The sequence below is a fragment of the Hemitrygon akajei genome, chromosome 17 (genome assembly GCF_048418815.1).
Source record: "Hemitrygon akajei chromosome 17, sHemAka1.3, whole genome shotgun sequence".
Lineage (NCBI taxonomy): Eukaryota > Metazoa > Chordata > Chondrichthyes > Myliobatiformes > Dasyatidae > Hemitrygon > Hemitrygon akajei.
The window spans coordinates 72,611,170-72,629,777 of NC_133140.1; the positions used below are offsets into that span (position 1 = coordinate 72,611,170).

General features: G+C 43.9%; 1 protein-coding gene across 2 annotated transcripts in view; it reads right to left on the reverse strand.

The window, feature by feature from the left end:
• Positions 1-18,608, reverse strand: part of LOC140740831 (meckelin-like) — a 182,096-nt gene that overhangs the window by 105,964 nt on the left and 57,524 nt on the right. For both annotated transcript variants that reach the window (XM_073070373.1, XM_073070372.1), the window contains exons 2-5: positions 17,490-17,572; positions 16,261-16,339; positions 14,081-14,156; positions 2,085-2,151 (exon numbers count right to left, since the gene is read on the reverse strand). In XM_073070373.1, coding sequence (XP_072926474.1) covers positions 2,085-2,151; positions 14,081-14,156; positions 16,261-16,339; positions 17,490-17,540 — 273 coding nt within the window. In that variant the 5' untranslated portion in view covers positions 17,541-17,572. The remainder of the gene's footprint in view (positions 1-2,084; positions 2,152-14,080; positions 14,157-16,260; positions 16,340-17,489; positions 17,573-18,608) is intronic.

Sequence of the window (18,608 nt, forward strand, 5' to 3'; positions counted from 1 at the left end):
CACAGTGATCGTTCCCTACACGACTCCCTTGTCCACTCGTCCCTCTCCACCAATCTCCCTCTTGGTACTTATCCTTGCAAGCGAAATAAGTGTCACATCTGCCCCTGATTCAGGGCCCCAAGCAGTCCTTCCAGGTCAGGTGACACTTTACCTGCGAGTCTGTTAGGGTCATCTACTGTATCCGGTGGTCCCAGTGTGGCCTCTGGTATATCAGTGAGACCCAACATAGATTGGGAGGCCGCTTCGTCGAGTCAGAACTTTCCATTCTCAACCTGACATATCAGGCCATAGCCTCCTCCACTGTCATGATTAGACCATGCTCAGGTCAGAGGAGCAACACCTTATTTTCCATCTGGGTAGCCTCCAACCTGATAGCATGAACATCAATTGCTCTAACTTCCAGTAATTGCACCCCCCCCCCCCCAACCATTCCCAGTCCTGTTTCCATCTCTCACCTTATCTGCTTACCTTCCCATCACCTCCCTCTGGTGCTGCTTCCCTTCCCTTTCTTCCATGGTCTTCTACCCTCTACTATCAGATTCCCCCTTTCCAGCCTGTATCTCTTTCACCAATCAACTTCCCAACTCTTTACTTCACCCCTTCGCCCCACTCCCAGTTTCACCTATCACCAACCACCTTGCAATTCTTCCTCCCCTTCCCCCACTTTCTTACTTTGACTTCTCAACTTTCTTTCTAGTCCTGATGAAGGGTCTCGGCCTGAAATGTCAACTGCTTACTCTTTTCCATTGATTATCCCTGGCCAGCTGAGTTCCTCTGGCATTTTGTATGTGTTGCTTTGGATTTCGAGCATCTGCAGATTTTCTTGTGTTCGTAATTAGGTAGATTGTGAGTTCAACTTCATCATATCTTAGTGACATACAGTTCAATAGTTTTATAAAAGTGAGACTGTCAGCCTTTTCTATATTTAGCTCATGATTTAGTATCTTTTTTATTCATCCATGCAATGTGAGGGTTACTGCTCATCTCCTTTGGTCCTCAAGGACATTCTGAGTCTCCATGGTTTGTGTACAGAAGGTCTTCTCATTACCAATGGAGAAATAGCTTCAGGATTTACAGCCAGTAGTGAGAAGGGAAAATAATGTATTTCTTAGTCAAAATGGTGCATGGTTAAAATAGAACACTGTACAGGCCCTTTGGCCCACAATCTTGGGCTGCCCCATATAAACCTGTATCATGATCAATCTAACCCTTTCCTCCTAAACTGTTCATAGCTTGCCATTTTCTTACATCTATGTTCCTATTTGAGCAGCTTTTAAAAGCCCCTAACATATCCACCTCTATCACCACTCCCAGCAGTGCAAAACAGGACCTACGTAAAAAACCTCTCAAACATCCTCCTACCCTCTCCTCCACTCACCTTATACGGATGTGTCCTCTGGTATTGGCCATTGCTGTAGAAGGAAAAATTACTGGCCGTCCACTCTATCTATACCTCTCATAATCTTACACACCTCCATCAAGTCACTTCTCCTCCATTTCTTCAAAGAGAAAAGTCATAGCTCACTTAACCAGGCTGCATCTGGTAAATAACGCCCACACCCTCTCTAAAGCTTCCACACCTTTCCTATAATGAGGCGACCAAAACTGAAGACGATACTTCAAGTACCTTCTCATTCTGCTCCCACCTGTCCTGCACCATCCTCTCTTACAACTTCAAACACGGATGATGATGCAGGTTTAGAGCAAAGAACAAAGTTTTCAAAGTTAAAAGCAGAAAATACTGCAAACACTCATCAAGTCAGGCAGCATCCATGGAGAGAGAAACAGAGTCAAGCTTTCAGGTTGAAATCACTTTTATATTTTACTGGAGAATATCATCTAAACAACATGAACAGATCTGCCTGATGACCTGGTATGTAAAGACTTTATGTTTTTCCACAGATGTTACCTGACCTGAGTATTTCTATTTTCAGTCTGATTTCCAGCATCTGCAGATTTATTTTTTGTTTCAAGTTGTAATTCCTGAGAGGTTTCAAGCATTCAGCAAAGTTCACCTGGGCCTGGGGGTGTAACACTATCTACTTGAGCTCCTCCGGTGCACACCGGAACAGCGAATTGCTCACCAAGTTGTTAGATGGACAGGAGCAGCTCTTTGTAGTCAAAATGAAAGTTTCCTGGCAGGGGACACACCTGGCAGAGAAAAAGGAAATATATTGATAACCAGGACTAATCCAAGGCAATTAGCAAACAACAAAGGTAGATAAAGCAAATTAGTTCACACAATACCCCCAAAACAGTGGGAAGGGAGAAGTGTCAACTCCTGCAGATACCCTACACTTTTTCTTCATGTTCTCACATAAAGGGAAGAAGTGGTGTTTCAGAAATCCCTCAGTCAGTGACAGCCACATCTAGACCATTTTAGAGACACACACAAAATACCAAAGGAACTGAGGACTCAGGCAGCATCTATGGAAATGAATGAACAGTTGATGTTTCCAAAAGAGACAGAAGCAGAATTAGGCCATTCAGACCATCGAGTCTGCTCCACCATTTCATCATGGCTGATCCCGGATACCATTCAACCTCATACACCTGCCTTCTCACCACATCCCTTGATGCCCTGACCAATCAGGAATCCAGCAACTTCCACTTTGAATATACCGACGGCTTGGCCTCCACCGCAGTCTGTGGCAGAGCATTCCGCAGATTCAACACTCTTTGGCTAAAAAAATTTCTCCTTACTTCTGTTCTAAATGGTTGCCCCTCAGTTTTGAGGCTGTGTCTTCTAGTTCTGGATACCACCACCAGAGGAAACATCTTTTCCACATCCACCTTATCTAGTCCTTTCAACATTCAATAGTTTTGAAGTGATCCCCCAGCATAATACAGATCTAGCAAACTGTCAAAGGCTCCTCATATGTTAACTCCTTCATTCCCGGAATAATCCTTGTGAACCTCCTCTGGACTCTCTCCAATGACAATACATCCTTTCTGAGTTAAGGGGCCCAAAACTGTTTACAATACTCCAAGTGCAGACTGACCAGGGTCTTATAAAGCTTCAGCATTATCTCCTTGTTTTTATATTCTATTCCCCTTGAAAGAAATGCCAACACTGCATTTGCCTTCTTTACCACAGACTCAACTTGTGAATTAATCTTTTAAGAGTCTTGTACGAGGACTCCTAAGTCTGCCTGTACATCTGATGCTTTTAATTTTCTCCACATTTAGATAATAGTCTGAACTATCATTCCTTTTACCAAAATGTAACACAATATTCCATCTGCCAATTTTTTGCCCATTCTACCAAATTGTTTAAGTCCTGCTGCAATCCTCAGCATTACCATCCCTTCCAACTATCTTCATATGATCCGCAAACTTTGCCACAAAGCCATCAAGTCCACTATCTAAATCACTGACAAACAATATGAAGAGTAGTGGTCCCAATACTGACCCCTGAGGGACACACTAGTCACAGGCAGCCAACCAGAAAAGGCCTGTTATTCCCACTCACTATCTTCTGCCTGTCAGCCATTCCTCTATCATAGAACCTAGAATAGTACAGCACAGTACAGGCCCTTCGGCCCACAATGTTGTGCTGATCCTTAAACCCTGCCTCCCATATATTCCCCCACCTTAAATTCCTCCATATACCTGTCTAGCAGTCTCTTAAATTTCACTAGTATATCTGCCTCCACCACAGACTCAGGCAGTGCATTCCACGCACCAACCACTCTCTTAGTAAAAAACCTTCCTCTAATATCCCCCTTGAAATTCCCACCCCTTACCTTAAAGCATGTCCTCTTGTATTGAGCAGTGGTGCCCTGGGGAAGAGGAACTGGCTGTCCACTCTATCTATTCCTCTTAATATCTTGTATATCTCTATCATGTCTCCTCTCATCCTCCTTCTCTCCAAAGAGTAAAGCCCTAGCTCTCTTAATCTCTGATCATAATGCATACTCTCTAAACCAGGCAGCATCCTGGTAAATCTCCTCTGTACCCTTTCCAATGCTTCCACATCCTTCCTATAGTGAGGCGACCAGAACTGGACACAGTACTCCAAGTGTGGCCTAACCAGAGTTTTATAGAGCTGCATCATTACCCTCCAGACTCTTAAACTCTATCTCTCAACTTATGAAAGCTAACACCCCATAAGCTTTCTTAACTACCCTATCTACCTGTGAGACAACTTTCAGGGATCTGTAGACATGTACCCCCAGATCCCTCTGCTCCTCCACACTACCAAGTACCCTGCCATTTACTTTGTACCCTGCCTTGGGAGTTTATCCTTCCACAGTGTACCACCTCACACTACTCTGGGTTGAACTCCATCTGCCACTTCTCAGCCCATGCCAGTATCTTTCCTATGACCCATAGAACCACAGAATATTACAGCACAGAAACAGGCCTTTTGGCCCTTCTTGGCTGTGCCAAACCATTTTTCTGCCTAGTCCCACTGACCTGCACCTGGCCCATATCCCTCCATACACCTCTCATCCAAGTACCTGCCGAAGTTTTTCTTAAATGTTAAAAGTGAGCCTGCATTTACAACTTCATCTGGCAGCTCATTCCACACACCCACCACTCTCTGTGTGAAGAAGCACCCCCCCCCCATGTTCCCTTTAAATTTTCCCCCTTCACCCTTAACCCATGTCCTCTGTTTTTTTTTTCTCCCCTAGCCTCAGTGGATAAAGCCTGCTTGCATTCACTCTATCTATACCCATCATAATTTTATATACCTCTATCAAGTCGCCCCTCATTCTTCTATGCTCCAGGGAATAAAGTCCTAACCTATTCAACCTTTCTCTGTAACTCAGTTTCTCAAGTCCCAGCAACATCCTTGTAAACTTTCTCTGAACTCTTTCAACCTTATTAATATCCTTCCTGTAATTCAGTGACCAAAACTGCACACAATACTCCAAATTTGGCCTCACCAGTGCCTTATACAACCTCAGCATAACATTCCAACTCTTATACTCAATACTTTGATTTATAAAGGCCAATGTACCAAAAGCTCTCTTTACTATCCTATCTACCTGTGACGCCACTTTTAGGGAATTTTGTATCTGTATCCCTAGATCCCTTTGTTCTACTGCACTCCTCAGTGCCCTACCATTTACCTTGTATGTTCTACCTTGTTTTTTCCTTCCAAAGTGCAATACCTCACACTTGGCTGTATTAAACTCCATCTGCCATTTGTCAGACCATTTTTCCAGCTGGTCCAGGTCCCTCTGCAAGCTTTGAAAACCTTCCTCATTGTCCACTACACCTCCAATCTTTGTTTCGTCTGCAAATTTGCTGATCCAATTTACCACATTAAATCCCCTTAGGATTTTAACTTGTTAAGCAGTTTCATGTGAGGCACCTTATCAAATGCCTTCCATCTAAATAACATTCACTGCCTCTCTTTTGTCCACCCTGTTTGTTACTTTCTCAAAGAACTCTAACAGATTTGTCAGACAAGATTTCCCTTGATAGAAACCATGTTGATTTTGACTTATTTTATCATTAGTCTCCGAGTACTCCAAAACCTCATCCTTAATAATAGACTCCAACACTTTCCCAACTACTGAGGTTAGGCTAACTGGCCTATAACTTCCTCTCTTTTGTCTTCTTCCCTTCTTAAAGAGTGCAGTGATATTTGCAATCTTCCAGTCCTCCGTGATCATGCCAGAATCAAGTGATTCTTGAAAGATCATGACCAATGCACGTCTTATCTTTTCAGAAACCTCTTTCAGGACTCTGGGATGTAGTCCATCTGGTCCAGGTGACTTATCTACCTTAAGACCTTTGTAATAGGCACTCACTCCTGCTCCCTTACACTCATGGACTTCTGGCACACAGCCGGTGTCTTCCACAGCAAAGACTGAAGCAAAGTACTTATTAAGTTCACCTGCCACTTCTTTGACCCCCATTACTACCTCACCAGCATCATTTTCCAGTGGTCCACTATCAACTCCCACTTCCCATTTATTCTTTATACAACTGTAAAAAACACTGTGCTATTCTACTTTATATTATTGGCTTGTCTGCCCTCATATTTCACCTTTTTCTTTCTTATAGCTCTTTTAGTTGCCTTTTATTGGATTTTAAAAGCTTCCCAGTCATCCAACTTCCCACTCACTTTTGCTACCTTATTTGCCCTTTCCTTGCTTTTATACAGTCCTTAACTTCCCTTGTCAGCCACGATTGCCTAGCCCTGCCATCTGAGAACAACTTCTCCTGTGGGGCATATCTATCCTGCACCTTGGGAACCATTCCCAGAAACTTCAGACACCTCAGCCCCGACAGTATCCCCCTCCGATCCACCTGGGAAAGCTCCTCTCTCATGCCTCTGTAATTCCCTTTATTCCATTGCGCTACTGATACATCTGACTTGTGCTTCTCCTTCTTAAACTGCAGTATGAATTCAATCATATTATGATCACTGCCTCCTAAGGGTTCCTTTACATTAAGCTGACTAATAAGATCTGGGTTATTACATATCACCCAATCTAAGATAGCCTTTCCCCGAGTAGGCTCAAGCACAAGCTGCTCTAAAAAGCCATCTCGTAGACATTCAACAAATTCCCTCTCTGGCGATCTGACACCAATCTGATTTTCCCAATCCCGTTGCATATTGAAGTCCCCCATTACAATTGTGATATTACACTTAAATTACATACTCTTTCCAGCTTCCTTTGCAATCTCAACACCACATCTTGGCTATTATTTGAAGTCGATATATGATTCCCATAATGGCTTTTTTCCCTTGCAATTTCTTAACTCCACCCACAAAGATGCGACATTCTCTGACCTTATGTCACCTCTTTCTAAAGATGTAATTCCATCTCTTACTAATAGAGCCACACCACCACCTACGCCTTCCTGCCTGTCCTTTTGATAACAAAGTACAAACATATATCCTTTGATGTTAAACTCCCAACTATGACCTTCTTCCAGCCACAACTCAGTGATGCCAACAACATCATACTAACCGATCTCCAATTGTGCCCCAAGTTATCCACCTTATTCCGAATGCTACGCGCATTTAAATATAGCACCTTCAGTCCTGCATTCTTCACCCTTCTGTGCTACAACTTAACTCTTTGCTTGGTCTGTAGTTGTACCCAATTACTGGTTTGCCCTTCTTAACATGTTACATGTTGCATCCAACATCTACTTGTAAACCTGCTGACTCATCCTCAGCTCTATCAGACTGATTCCCATCCCCCTGCCATATTAGTTTAAACCACTCCCAGAAGCTCTAGCAAACCTGCCCACAAGGATATTGCTCCCCCTTAGATTTCGGGCTGAGACCCTTCTTCAAGACTGGAAGGAGGAAGATGCCAGAATAAAAATATGGGGGAAGGGGAAGAAGGACTAGCTAGAAGGTGATACCTGTAGGTGAAGCCAGGTGGGTGGGAAAGGTCGAGGGCTGGAGAGAAGTAATCTGATAGGAGAGGAGAGTGGATCATAGGAGAATGAGGAGGAGGGGCACCAGGCAGAAAAAATAGCAGGTGAGGAGAAGAGGTAAATGGGGAATAGAAGAAAAAGGGAGCTAATTTTTTTGCCAGAATGAGAAATCAATGTTCATGCCATCAGGTTAGAGACTAGCCAGACGGAATATGAAGTGTTGCTCCTCTACCCTGAGAGTGGCCTCATCGTGACAAAAGAGGAGGCCGTGGACTAAGATATTGGAATGAGAATGGGGATAGGAATTAAAATGGTTAGCCTATCGGAAATTCCACTCTTGGTGGATGGACTGGAGGTGGTCAACAAAGTTGTCCCCCAATTTATGTTGGGTTTCACCAATGTAGACGAGGCCGCACAGGGAGCATCTGATACACTAGACAACCCCAATGGATTCACAGGTGAAATGTTGCCTCACCAGGGTGGACTTTTTGAGGCCTTGGAGGTAAGGGAGGAGGTAAATGGGCAGGTATAGCTTTCAGGGAAGGATAAGTGCCAGAAGGGAGATTAGTTAGGAGGGACAAATGGACAAGGGAATCACAGAGATCCCTGCAGGAAGAAGAGAGTGGGGGAGGAGGAAAGATATGTTTAGTGGCTCATGGGGTGGTAGGTAAGGACAAGAGGAACTCTATCCCTGTTAAGGCAGCATAAAGATGGGGTGAGCGCCAACGTCCAGGAAATGGAGATGTGGATGTTGATGGTGGAGGAAGGAAAACCCTGTTCTTTAAAGAAAGAGGATGCCTCTGATGTCTTGGAAAAGAAAGCTTCATCCTGGGAATAGATGTGACAAGAGATGAAGGGACTGAGAAAAGGGAATAGCATCTTTACAGGAGACAGGGTGAGAAGAGGTAGACAGCTTGTTTCCAGAAATGGGGACAGAAATCGAGAAAGGAGAGGGAAATGGACAAGTGCATCTAAGATCAGGGTGGAAGTTGGAGGCAAAATTGATGAAATCGATGAGCTCAGCATGGGTGCATGAAGCAGCACCAATGCACTTGTTGATGTAGCACAGGAAGAGTTGGGGAACATTGCCAGGGAAGGCTTGGACATGGACTGTCTATATAGCCGACGAAAAGGCGGGCACAGTTGGGGCCCGTGCAGGTGTCCATGGCTACACCTTGAGTCTGGAGAAGGTGGGAGGAGTAAAAGGAGAATTTGTTGAGGGTGGGGTCTAGTTCTGGCAGACAGAGGAGGGTGGTGGTTAAAGCAGAGAGCTTTAAGGCCTTCTTGATGGGGGATAGAAGTGTATAAGGACTGGACATCCATGATGAAAATGAGGCAGTCACGGCCAGGAAAGTGGAAGTTGTTGAGAAGATCAAGGGCATGTGAAAGGTCGTGGATGTAGGTGGGATGGGACTGAACCAAAGGAGGAAAGAATGGAATTGAGGTATGAGGACATGAGTTCAGTATGGCAGGAGCCGGCAGAGACAATAAGCCTTAGCTAGTTTGTGGATCTTGGATACGAGGAAAGAGCAAACAGTGCAGGCTAAGGTGGCAGTGGCTGAGGTCAGTAATGGTGTCAGAGACAGTTTTCTGATGGTAGAGAGTGCGGTCCTTTTCAGGGGGTAGGTAAGAGGGGTAGTCTGAGAGTTGCCGCCTGGTCTCAGTAAGGTAGAGGTCAGTTGACCACACTACAACAGCACCCACTTTGTCTGGGGGTTTGATGGTAAGGTTGGGATTGGTGCAGAGAGAGCGGAGGGCAGTGCATTCAGAGGAGGTAAGGTTTGAAGAGAACAGAGGAGTGCTGAAGTCGAGCCAGTTTATGTCTCGTAAAACAGGCAGTAGAGTAGAGCATCCAAGAAAAGGAGGGTTGGTTGGAGATGGGAGAAGGGATCTTCAGAATGGGGTGGGGAATTTGTGCCAAAGAAGTGGGCTTGAAGTGTGCCACAGAAGTGGGAAGAGCTTGGCATCATGGCAGGCATGGAACTCACTGGGGTGCCAGTGAATGGGGACAAACATAAGGCCCTTGCTGAGGACAGAATGTTCCACCTCAGAGAGGGGAAGGTCGGAAAGAATGGTGAAGACACAACAGTGATTAAAGCTGGAGTCAGAGGGGAGAGGAGAGCTGGTGGTGTCAGAGGAGGGGGGAGGGTTGGGGTGTTAAGGGAAGGTAGGGTGGACAGAAGATGGAGTCTCTCTGGATCCAAATGATGGGGAACCTGGGGCTGTGTAATTCATGGTCTGAAAGTATCCAGGGTCACTGGCACCAAAGGTGACAGTGGTGGAATCCTGGACTTTATTAATTGTGTTGCCTAATGGCACCAACATATTGCTTGCATAAAATCATCCTTCCAAGACAAACCAATCAGAATCAGAATCTGGTTCATTGTCTCTGACATCAGCTCTGAATTTTATTTTGAGGCAGCAGTAGAGTGCAGGCATAACAAATCACCATAAGGTATAACAAAATAAACTAAATAAATAGTGCAAAAGAAGAAAAGCAAAGCAGCATCCTGGACCATTCATAAATCGGATGGAAGATGGGAAGAAGCTGCTCCTAAAACGTTGAATGTGGGCTCTCAGGCTCCTGTAACTCCTCCCTAGTGATAGTAAATGGAAGAGGGCTTGTCCCAAACGGTGAGGGTCCTTAAAGGTAGATGTCACCTTCCTGCGGGATCACCTTTTCAAGATGAACTTAAAAGTGGGGAGGGTTGTGCTCACGACGGAGCCGTCTGGGTTTATAACGCTTTGCACGCTCTTTTGATCCTGTGCATTGGAGCCTCCACACCAGGTGGTGATGCAACCAGTCAGAATGCCCTCCCCGGTACATCTGTAGAAATTCACCAGAGTCTTTGATGACAAAGCAAGTCTTCTCGAACTCCTAATGAGGTATAGCCACTGGTGTGTCTTCTTCATGACTGCATCAGCTTGGTGGGCCCAGGATACATCCTCTGAGATGATGACACCCAGGAACTTGAAGCAGCTCACCCTTTCCAACTCTGGTCCCTTGAAGTGTGTCCTCCCAACTTCCCCTACCTGAAGATCACCCTCAGTTTTTGGTCTTGTTGATGTAGAGCACGTGGTTGTTGTGACACTACTAGACATGCATATCTTTTTCACACCTCCACATCATCTTCTGAGAATTCTGCCAACAAATGAATCACTGACACTACCCTTACCACAGATCCTTATCGCATTCTCACAGCTGCCTTCAATTTCCACCCTCCCCTCACATCTCTTAAGCTCTATCTTCCTCTTTATTTATCTATCACCCACCTAATTCTATCTCATAGCTCCCACCCTTGCCCTTCCCTGCCTGGCTCGATCTGCCCAACATATCTGAGTTCATCTCCAGCCTCTGTCTTCCCACCTGTCTACTTTTCACACCAGCTCTCTTCCCCTCTCCATTCTCAGACCTGGCGCAAGTTTTCAACCTGAAACGTCAACAGTTCCTTCACCCCTCCTCCCGCAACAGATGCCCCTTGACCTGCTGTGTTCCTCCAGCAGGTTATTTGTTGAAACAGATACTGCCATTCTCCAGTTTGAGTTTCCTTGGCAAGAACACCAGTGACATCTGATAGAAAGTGCAGAGAGGCCATTTCAGACTCACACTTTAATCTTAATAAAGAAGGCCTTGTATAAACATGCCTACATTCATCAAATTACTGAACACAATCCAAACAACCCTCTCACACTCTCACCATTTTACCAACAAATTCACACAATAAATACAATTCCTGACTAAATAATTGTTCAGCCTTTTAACAAAAAAAAAGTCCAGCGCTCCCTTGGGGACCTGCACAGGGTTTGTAAAAAAAACCTCCACCACTAACACTGGAGTGATGCACATCTTCTCTATTTGATCTCTGCTGCAGATAGTTGGGTGTAGGAGTGAGGCTGAGGGAGGACTCAGGGAAGTGGAGAGGGTTGGATCCAGACAATGGAAGGCATCAGTAGGAATGGGGGCTGGGAGTGATCTGGTGGTGCACATTGGCAACACGATCGGGGAGCTAAGGGGGGGGGGGGGGATAAAGTAAGCTGGTATCAGGAACAAGCTCCAAAATTCTTGGAAAAATGACTGCTCAGAAGTCAAGCCTTGGACCTCTCTGGTGATCTGGTCCCCGTCAATGCAGCAGGTTGCTTCAACTCCCCGAGGCCTATTTGCTCCAGGACTGCACAACGTGTGCTGCAGTTCCATTGGTGGGGTCCATGGACAAGGGTTTGGGTTGCACTCAGTAAACAGGGCTTCAAATTAGCTTCCTTTGCAAAGCAGGTAGAATCATTACAACATATGAACGAACTTTTAGCACCCCATCTAAATACTGCGTGAGGATCCCTATCGAGATGACAGACCCCCAACCGGTGCATTTCTTTAAAATGATTACACTGATTACAGGTAATTGGATTCCAAACTGGCTTCACATGACTAAAGCACTGAACACCATTGAACCTGTGAGAAACCATTCAGAAAAATCCCAGGTATGGATCCCACACTGAGTCAATGAGGAAGAACAGTTCCTCATTGTAATTATAACTTCATTTCAACAACTCGGTTCCTGAACCAGCCAGCAAAACCCTTATCACTACAGTTTAGCAACACCAGTGCCACTTGAATAAATTTGCACCAACATTGACTTTCTTTCTTCAAGGCAGACAGCAACAAAGGTCATGGGGGGTGGGGGGAGAGGGTTGTTCAGTGAGAGAGGATCTCACTGAACTTCTATCAGCAGAGACTGCAGAGTCGCAGAGGTGCAGCAGGGAGAGAGGGTCTCAGTAAACTCCTGTCCAGCAGAGATCGCAGAGGGGAGTGGGAGGGAGGGTCTCACTAAACGCCTCACCAGCAGGGATCACAGCGGGGAGTGGGAGGGAGGGTCTCACTAAACGCCTCACCAGCAGGGATCACAGAGGGGAGTGGGAGGGAGGGTCTCACTAAACGCCTCACCAGCAGGGATCACAGAGGGGAGTGGGAGGGAGGGTCTCACTAAATGCCTCACCAGCAGAGATCACAGAGGGGGAGCAGGTGTGAGGGTTTCACTTCCTTTCTTCTGTTCTGATTGGGTTCTTTCTTGGAAAACGTATACAATTCATGCCTATTTTTTGGTTTTCTTGGTGAACGCTGCTTATATGATGCTATGTGTCTGCAATGCTGCTGTAAACAAGTTGTCAATTCACCTGTGCATATACGTAATTGGGCTTATGACAAAATTAATTTTGACTCTGACAAATCAGGTTTAGAAGTGAAAGGGAACAATGCTGTCCATTTAGCTCCATTCAAACTTCATAATTGAATCTCATGCAGTTGTGTTTGTTAATCCACAATCCTTCTCTCTGCCAAATAAGAAATTCCATAACTAAGTATGTTGCTAAAAGTGCTTTACACTTACGACTGTGTGGCAAAGCACAGCTCCTATGCCATATTTAAGCTTGCAGAAGACACCACTGTCGCAGGTCAAATCAGAAGTGGTAACAAATCAGCCTTTAGGAGGAAGATTGAAAATCTGGCTGAGTGGTTCCATAACAATAACCTCTTACTCGATGTCAGCTAGACCAATTTCTGCAGAGGAATCATCGCAAACTCCGCATTGTCAACGCCATCCACATCAGAAACCGGAAAAGGAAACGTGATTGCGTACGATCGTGAAATATACTTAAAATGCCAATGAGGTCGATGGTGAAAACCTTTTGTGAGCAGTTTAAATTCCTTTATGTGCTCGTAGCAAAAGATACTTGCGTGCTCACATGCACACATCTTCAAGGGAAATTGGATACGACCCAGTCCATCATGGGTAAAGCCCTCCTCACCATTGAGCTCACCTTCATGTAACGCTGTCGCAGGAAAGCAGCATCCATCATCAGGGACCCCCATCACCCAGGTCATGCTCTCTTCCCACTGCTGCCATCAGGAAGAAGGCCTCAGTATGCACACCACCAGGTTCAAGAACAGTTATTACCCCTCAACCATCAGGCTCTTGAACCAAGGGGAATAACTTCATTCAACTTCACTTGCCTCATCATTGAAATCTTATTTATATTATTACTACTTTATATGTGATATTTATTATTATTTCTTTCTTTTAGTATTGGCATTTTGCTGTTTTTTGCATGCTGGTTGAAAGCCCAAATTCGTGCAATCATTCATTGATTCTATTATGGTTACTACTCTATTTTGGATTTATTGAGTATGCCCACAAGAAAATGAATCTTAGAGTTGTATACAGTGACATATATGTACTTCAGTAATAAATTTACTTTGAACTTCAGAACCTTAAAGAACTGCCTCCATGCCTAAATAGCATGTGAACATTATTAGTGACTTACTAAACCTTCCAACCACACAGAACAACAGATCAGCTTCAATAAGAACTTCCAAATTCTGATCCATTTTCTCCCCTAAAATCCCAGTATGTGGACAAGAGGATCCAACCTGGCCACAATTTCTTACAGCCACTCATTGTCTGAACCATGAAGGAAGGTCCCATGGCCAATCACAACGTGGCAGCCAAAGCCTATAGAGCTGAATTCCCAGGAGACACAGGAAGATGAAAATCTTCCTTCAATCCAAAATCTGAGAAACAAACATGAAAAGGGACTAACTGGATTGGTTGGACAATAAAAACCTGGCATGCATTTGATGGGCCAATGGATGCCTCCTGCATTGGAAATGGTTCTACAAGCTTGGTCAAGAACAGCTGCGAACAACCTGATTATTCACGGACTGTGAAGGACTTACATGTTACCCGAAGCATTTGGTACAGTCTGGTTGGTACAGGTTTGACACTCTGCTGTCCTCAAAGCCAAATTCTCTGCTGCAAAAAGAAAAGATTGTGAATCCTTCCTGAATGCATAAAGTACAGAATTAGTTACATTCAGTCCATTGAATCTCCTTGATAATAGTAAGGTACTTGCAGAAAAAGGCTACATAGAAACTGACAGCAAGAGTTGGGAGCAAGCTAGAAGTATGTGAGATCACTCTCCTCAAGTCATTTCATCTTGTCTATTGGAACGCTTTGAAGTTACTAAAGATTTTAATAAACTGCCATTAAAAAAAAGTTTTCACAGATGGGGAAGTAGGAAAACAAAGGACCAAAAGTAGGTCCTTTTGACTTTGCAGCAACAACATCAAATAGTTACAAAAAATTCAAAAGGACCATCTTTCCTGAGAGTTACACCTCCCCATCTTTTCTACAATGTGACCCCACTTAAACGTTCATAAAATAATGTATCTAAATACTATAAATACTTGTCTCACATATCTTTGCGAACCAATGTCACATGCTTACTAGCCATGCATCTAGCAAATGGTGAGCATGTGGAACTCATATCCAAGAGGGGGAAGAGGTTGAAGTAAACTCCCAGGGTATGGTTAATACGCTGGGGGAGACAGAACGAAAACTGGCTTGAATACAGGAGTGAGAATAGGTGGTTGTGCTGACAGATACGGGCAAAGGAGGGGTTTCCAACCTTTTTTGTGCCATGGACCTTGACCATTAACCAAGGGGTCTGTGGAGCCCAGGTTGGAAACCCCTGGGGCAAAAACAGAGTCTGGAATGGTTGGACTGAATTACCTGCTTCCGTCACATACATTCTGCCTAGTTTAATGAAGTGCTTGTCTTTTCCATCCAGAATGTAGACTCATGAATTTAAAATAAAATACAATTTTCAATTCAGCTCCACCCCAGAATTGATAAATGGGCTCTTTTGATTAGAGCCACTGACAGCAGGGTATTGTAGCACAGTGCTTAATGTAATTGTGCCTGTATGTAGATGTTTAGATTGCTGATCGAGTACACAGTGAAATCCTGTCAAGGTAATTCAGGAATTAAATCCAAGTAATTAAATAATTCAGAAATTGCTACAAACACTTAAAAGCATTCTCAGAATCAGAATCAGGTTAATTATCAATGACATACAATACTGTGCAAAAGTCATAGGCACATATATAAAACAAAAGATTTTGACAAAGTACTGTAGCAATTTTATGTATTGCACTGCTCAGCTCCGGTAAAAAAAAAATCAAATTTCAAGACCTGTGAGTGATGATTACATCTGATTCTGATATGGGTCTCTATTGTGGACTGAGAGGGGAAGGGGGCAAAAAGAGGGCAATCGTGTTTGGGAAAAGGGGAAGGGAGAAGGGAGGGAGTGGGAAGCATCAGAAAGACATTCTATAATGATCAATAAACCAGTTGTTTGAAATCAATTGCCTGATGTCTCAGGGTTGGGTATATCTGCACCCATGCCATTCCCCCCTGGCCTAGCACTCCTTCTCAGTTGCCCGACCCAAAGCCCCGGCGCTCTACCCTCAGCATTCCCAACGTTCTTTGCGCCTACCAGAGTTACAAAATCGCTCTCCACCCCATGTTGACAAATACAGTACTGCAAAAATTTTAGGCACCCTAACTATATACTGTACTGTATATGTGCCTTTGACTTTTGCACAATACTGTATGTCATGAAATTTATTGTTTGCTGAAATCATCTAGCTACTCCGTAATATGAAATCAGAAGATAGGAACAGGAGTGGTCCTCTCTGGCACTGAATGTTATTCTTGATCCTTGATACTGATTGAAGCTGTAAATATATCGCCAACATACCCAATAAAGATTGAAACTGATGCATCTCCTTCTTTAGAAATAGCCAGCACTTAAGTTCAGAGATAATTGAATGGGCAACAAATATTGACCTTGGCAGAGATGCCCACATCTTGTGAGTACTCCCTCTAGCCTCTGTGAAATGGAAACATGTGAGGAACCTGGGGTCTGTAGCTCCCTGATCTATGGACAATTTCAGGTCACAACCCCTTCTCCAGGGATTGCAGGGTCTCGCAGAAGTAACCAATCCACTACCATGAATGATGAGTATTGAACCTGCAGTTGTAGTCGAGCCAGGCTACAACTAGGAAGTCCTACCTTGGACCTGTGAGTCTCCACATTGCTTACAGTCTGTGCACGTCAAACAGAATCTCCTGTCCATCGACACAACTTGATTCTACACAGTGCGCAAAATTAACATTGTTAGTGACTTGCATTCCATAACGTAGAAAGGAACAACACAAAAGGACTGATGATCAAAAGTTCAATCTTCCTAATGTTTTCTACTCATTCAGAATAAGGTTTATTATCACTGACAAATGTGAAATTTTTTGTCTTGTGGCAGCAGAACAGTACAACACATTTCAAAATTATAAGTTACAATAAAAAGTAAATAAATTAATAGCATGAAAAAGAAATCTGTATTAATTTTTATTTAAACTTATGGTAATTTTAAAAGTCTTGCACAGTGCTAAAAATGGAGATGGAGGATCGACAAGCCATCAAGTTGGAAGCATCACGTAACAGTTTGGCCGCTATAGCTGAGTGCTTGTTCCAATATTTACTCTGGAGCAGGGGTGTCAAACTCATTTTAGGTCACGGGCCGGATTGAGCAAAATGCAGCTTCATGCGGGCCGGATCAGTCGGACGCGTGCGAACGCAGCTTTCGTTGCCTCCGTTTTTTCAGCCTGCTCTCATGTGTCTCAGTCTCTGCTATAACTACAAAGTGTTTCACTTTACAAATTCCGTTTCTTATGAAGAAGTCTGCCGAGCAAGACTGCCGAATAAACACTAAAAACCCTGAAAACCTGGTTCCTGAATAAACTCAGCATTAGCCATATCATACGGCATAGGCGCTTCGATTACTGGAGCCAGCTTTGATAGTAATTAGATATTATCTCGTGGGCCAAAGATAATTCCGAGGGCCGGATTTGGCCCGCGGGCCTTGAGTTTGACATATATGCTCTGGAGTGATGATACTCCAATAAGTGAGGATCATGACAAAGCACTTTGCCATTAAACTCAAAGAATTAGACATCTGAGGCAAGGAGGGAGTCTGATTTGAGCCACTGTGTGCATCCCAGCCAGAAATGGACACTTCAGGGCTTTGGGTCCTTGGGCCTCCAATTAACATCGTTTCAGGACCTGATCCAGGCATTTTTCTTTTTGAAGTGAGGTTTTGCCTCCACTTTTTAAGGCAGTGATGTCCTGGGAGCTTACTCTGGCACAGTGCCAGTGCACCAACTTTCCCATGCAGTCTAAAACCCACTAAGCCCAGCAAGTTGAATGGTGAGGAGTGAGTGACTCATTTTCCTTCAGTTACTTACATTTTGGCTGCATGGAATGCACTGTGCTAAAGGTGATCCAGTGTTGATCATGGCATAACCATCCTTACAGATACAGCGGAGACCTGGAGTAGAAACAAACAAAATTATTTAAACTACACCTGCTTGTGAGCCATCTTTATTTCGAGCATAAAAGGGCCAACTCAGTGCATCTGATCAGCTATTCTCCTTTCTATCAACCCCTCTACCCCTTCTCGCCTGGGCCCACTAAGGCCACATCATTCTATCACAGGAACTGATCTTACCACCATTCACAAGGAGAGAACTTATTCACATTCAGTAAGATACAGGAGCAGAATTAGGCCATTTGGCCTATTGAATTTGCACCACCTATCCATCGTGGCTGATTTATTACTCCTCTCAATCTCATGCACAAGTTCGAAGGTCAACGTAAATTTATTATCATAGTACATATCACCAAATACAACCCTGAGATTTATTTTCTTGTTGGCATCCACAGTAGAACAAAGAATACCATAGAATAACTACACAGATACTGACAAGCAACCAATGTACAAAAGAAGAAGACAATCTGTGCAAATACAAAAACAAAATAATAAATAAATAATAGAGAGAACATAAGCTCTAGAGTCCTTGAAAGTGAGTCTATTGGTTGTGGAATCAGTTCAGCGTCGAGGTGAGTGTTGTTTTCCTGCTGGTTCAGGAGCTTCGTGGCTGAAGGGTAACTGTCTTCTCCCTGTAACCTCTGACACCCTTAATAATAAAGGACCTATCAACTTTAAATATATCCAGTGACTTGGCCTCCATAACCATCTGTGCCAATGAATTCCACAGATTCAGCAACACCCTCTGGTTAAAGAAATTTTTCCTCATCTCTGTTCTAAAAGGCTGGGGCCCTTGCCATGATCAACCATTTGCCAGTCCTGTAAATTTGAGTCGGGTCCTAGAAGGTGTTGGATTAGGGTTTGAATTGACAATTTTCTTGTAGCTTAACTTTCTTTATGCTTGCTTTCAAGTTTGTATTATCACCTGTTAGTCTGTAAATGTTCAGTGGATTTTCAGTAATTTGAACAATAACTAGTCCAGCAATTTTGTAGTTTATTTCTGTAAGCCTGAGACATCATTGCAGTGTAACTAGAT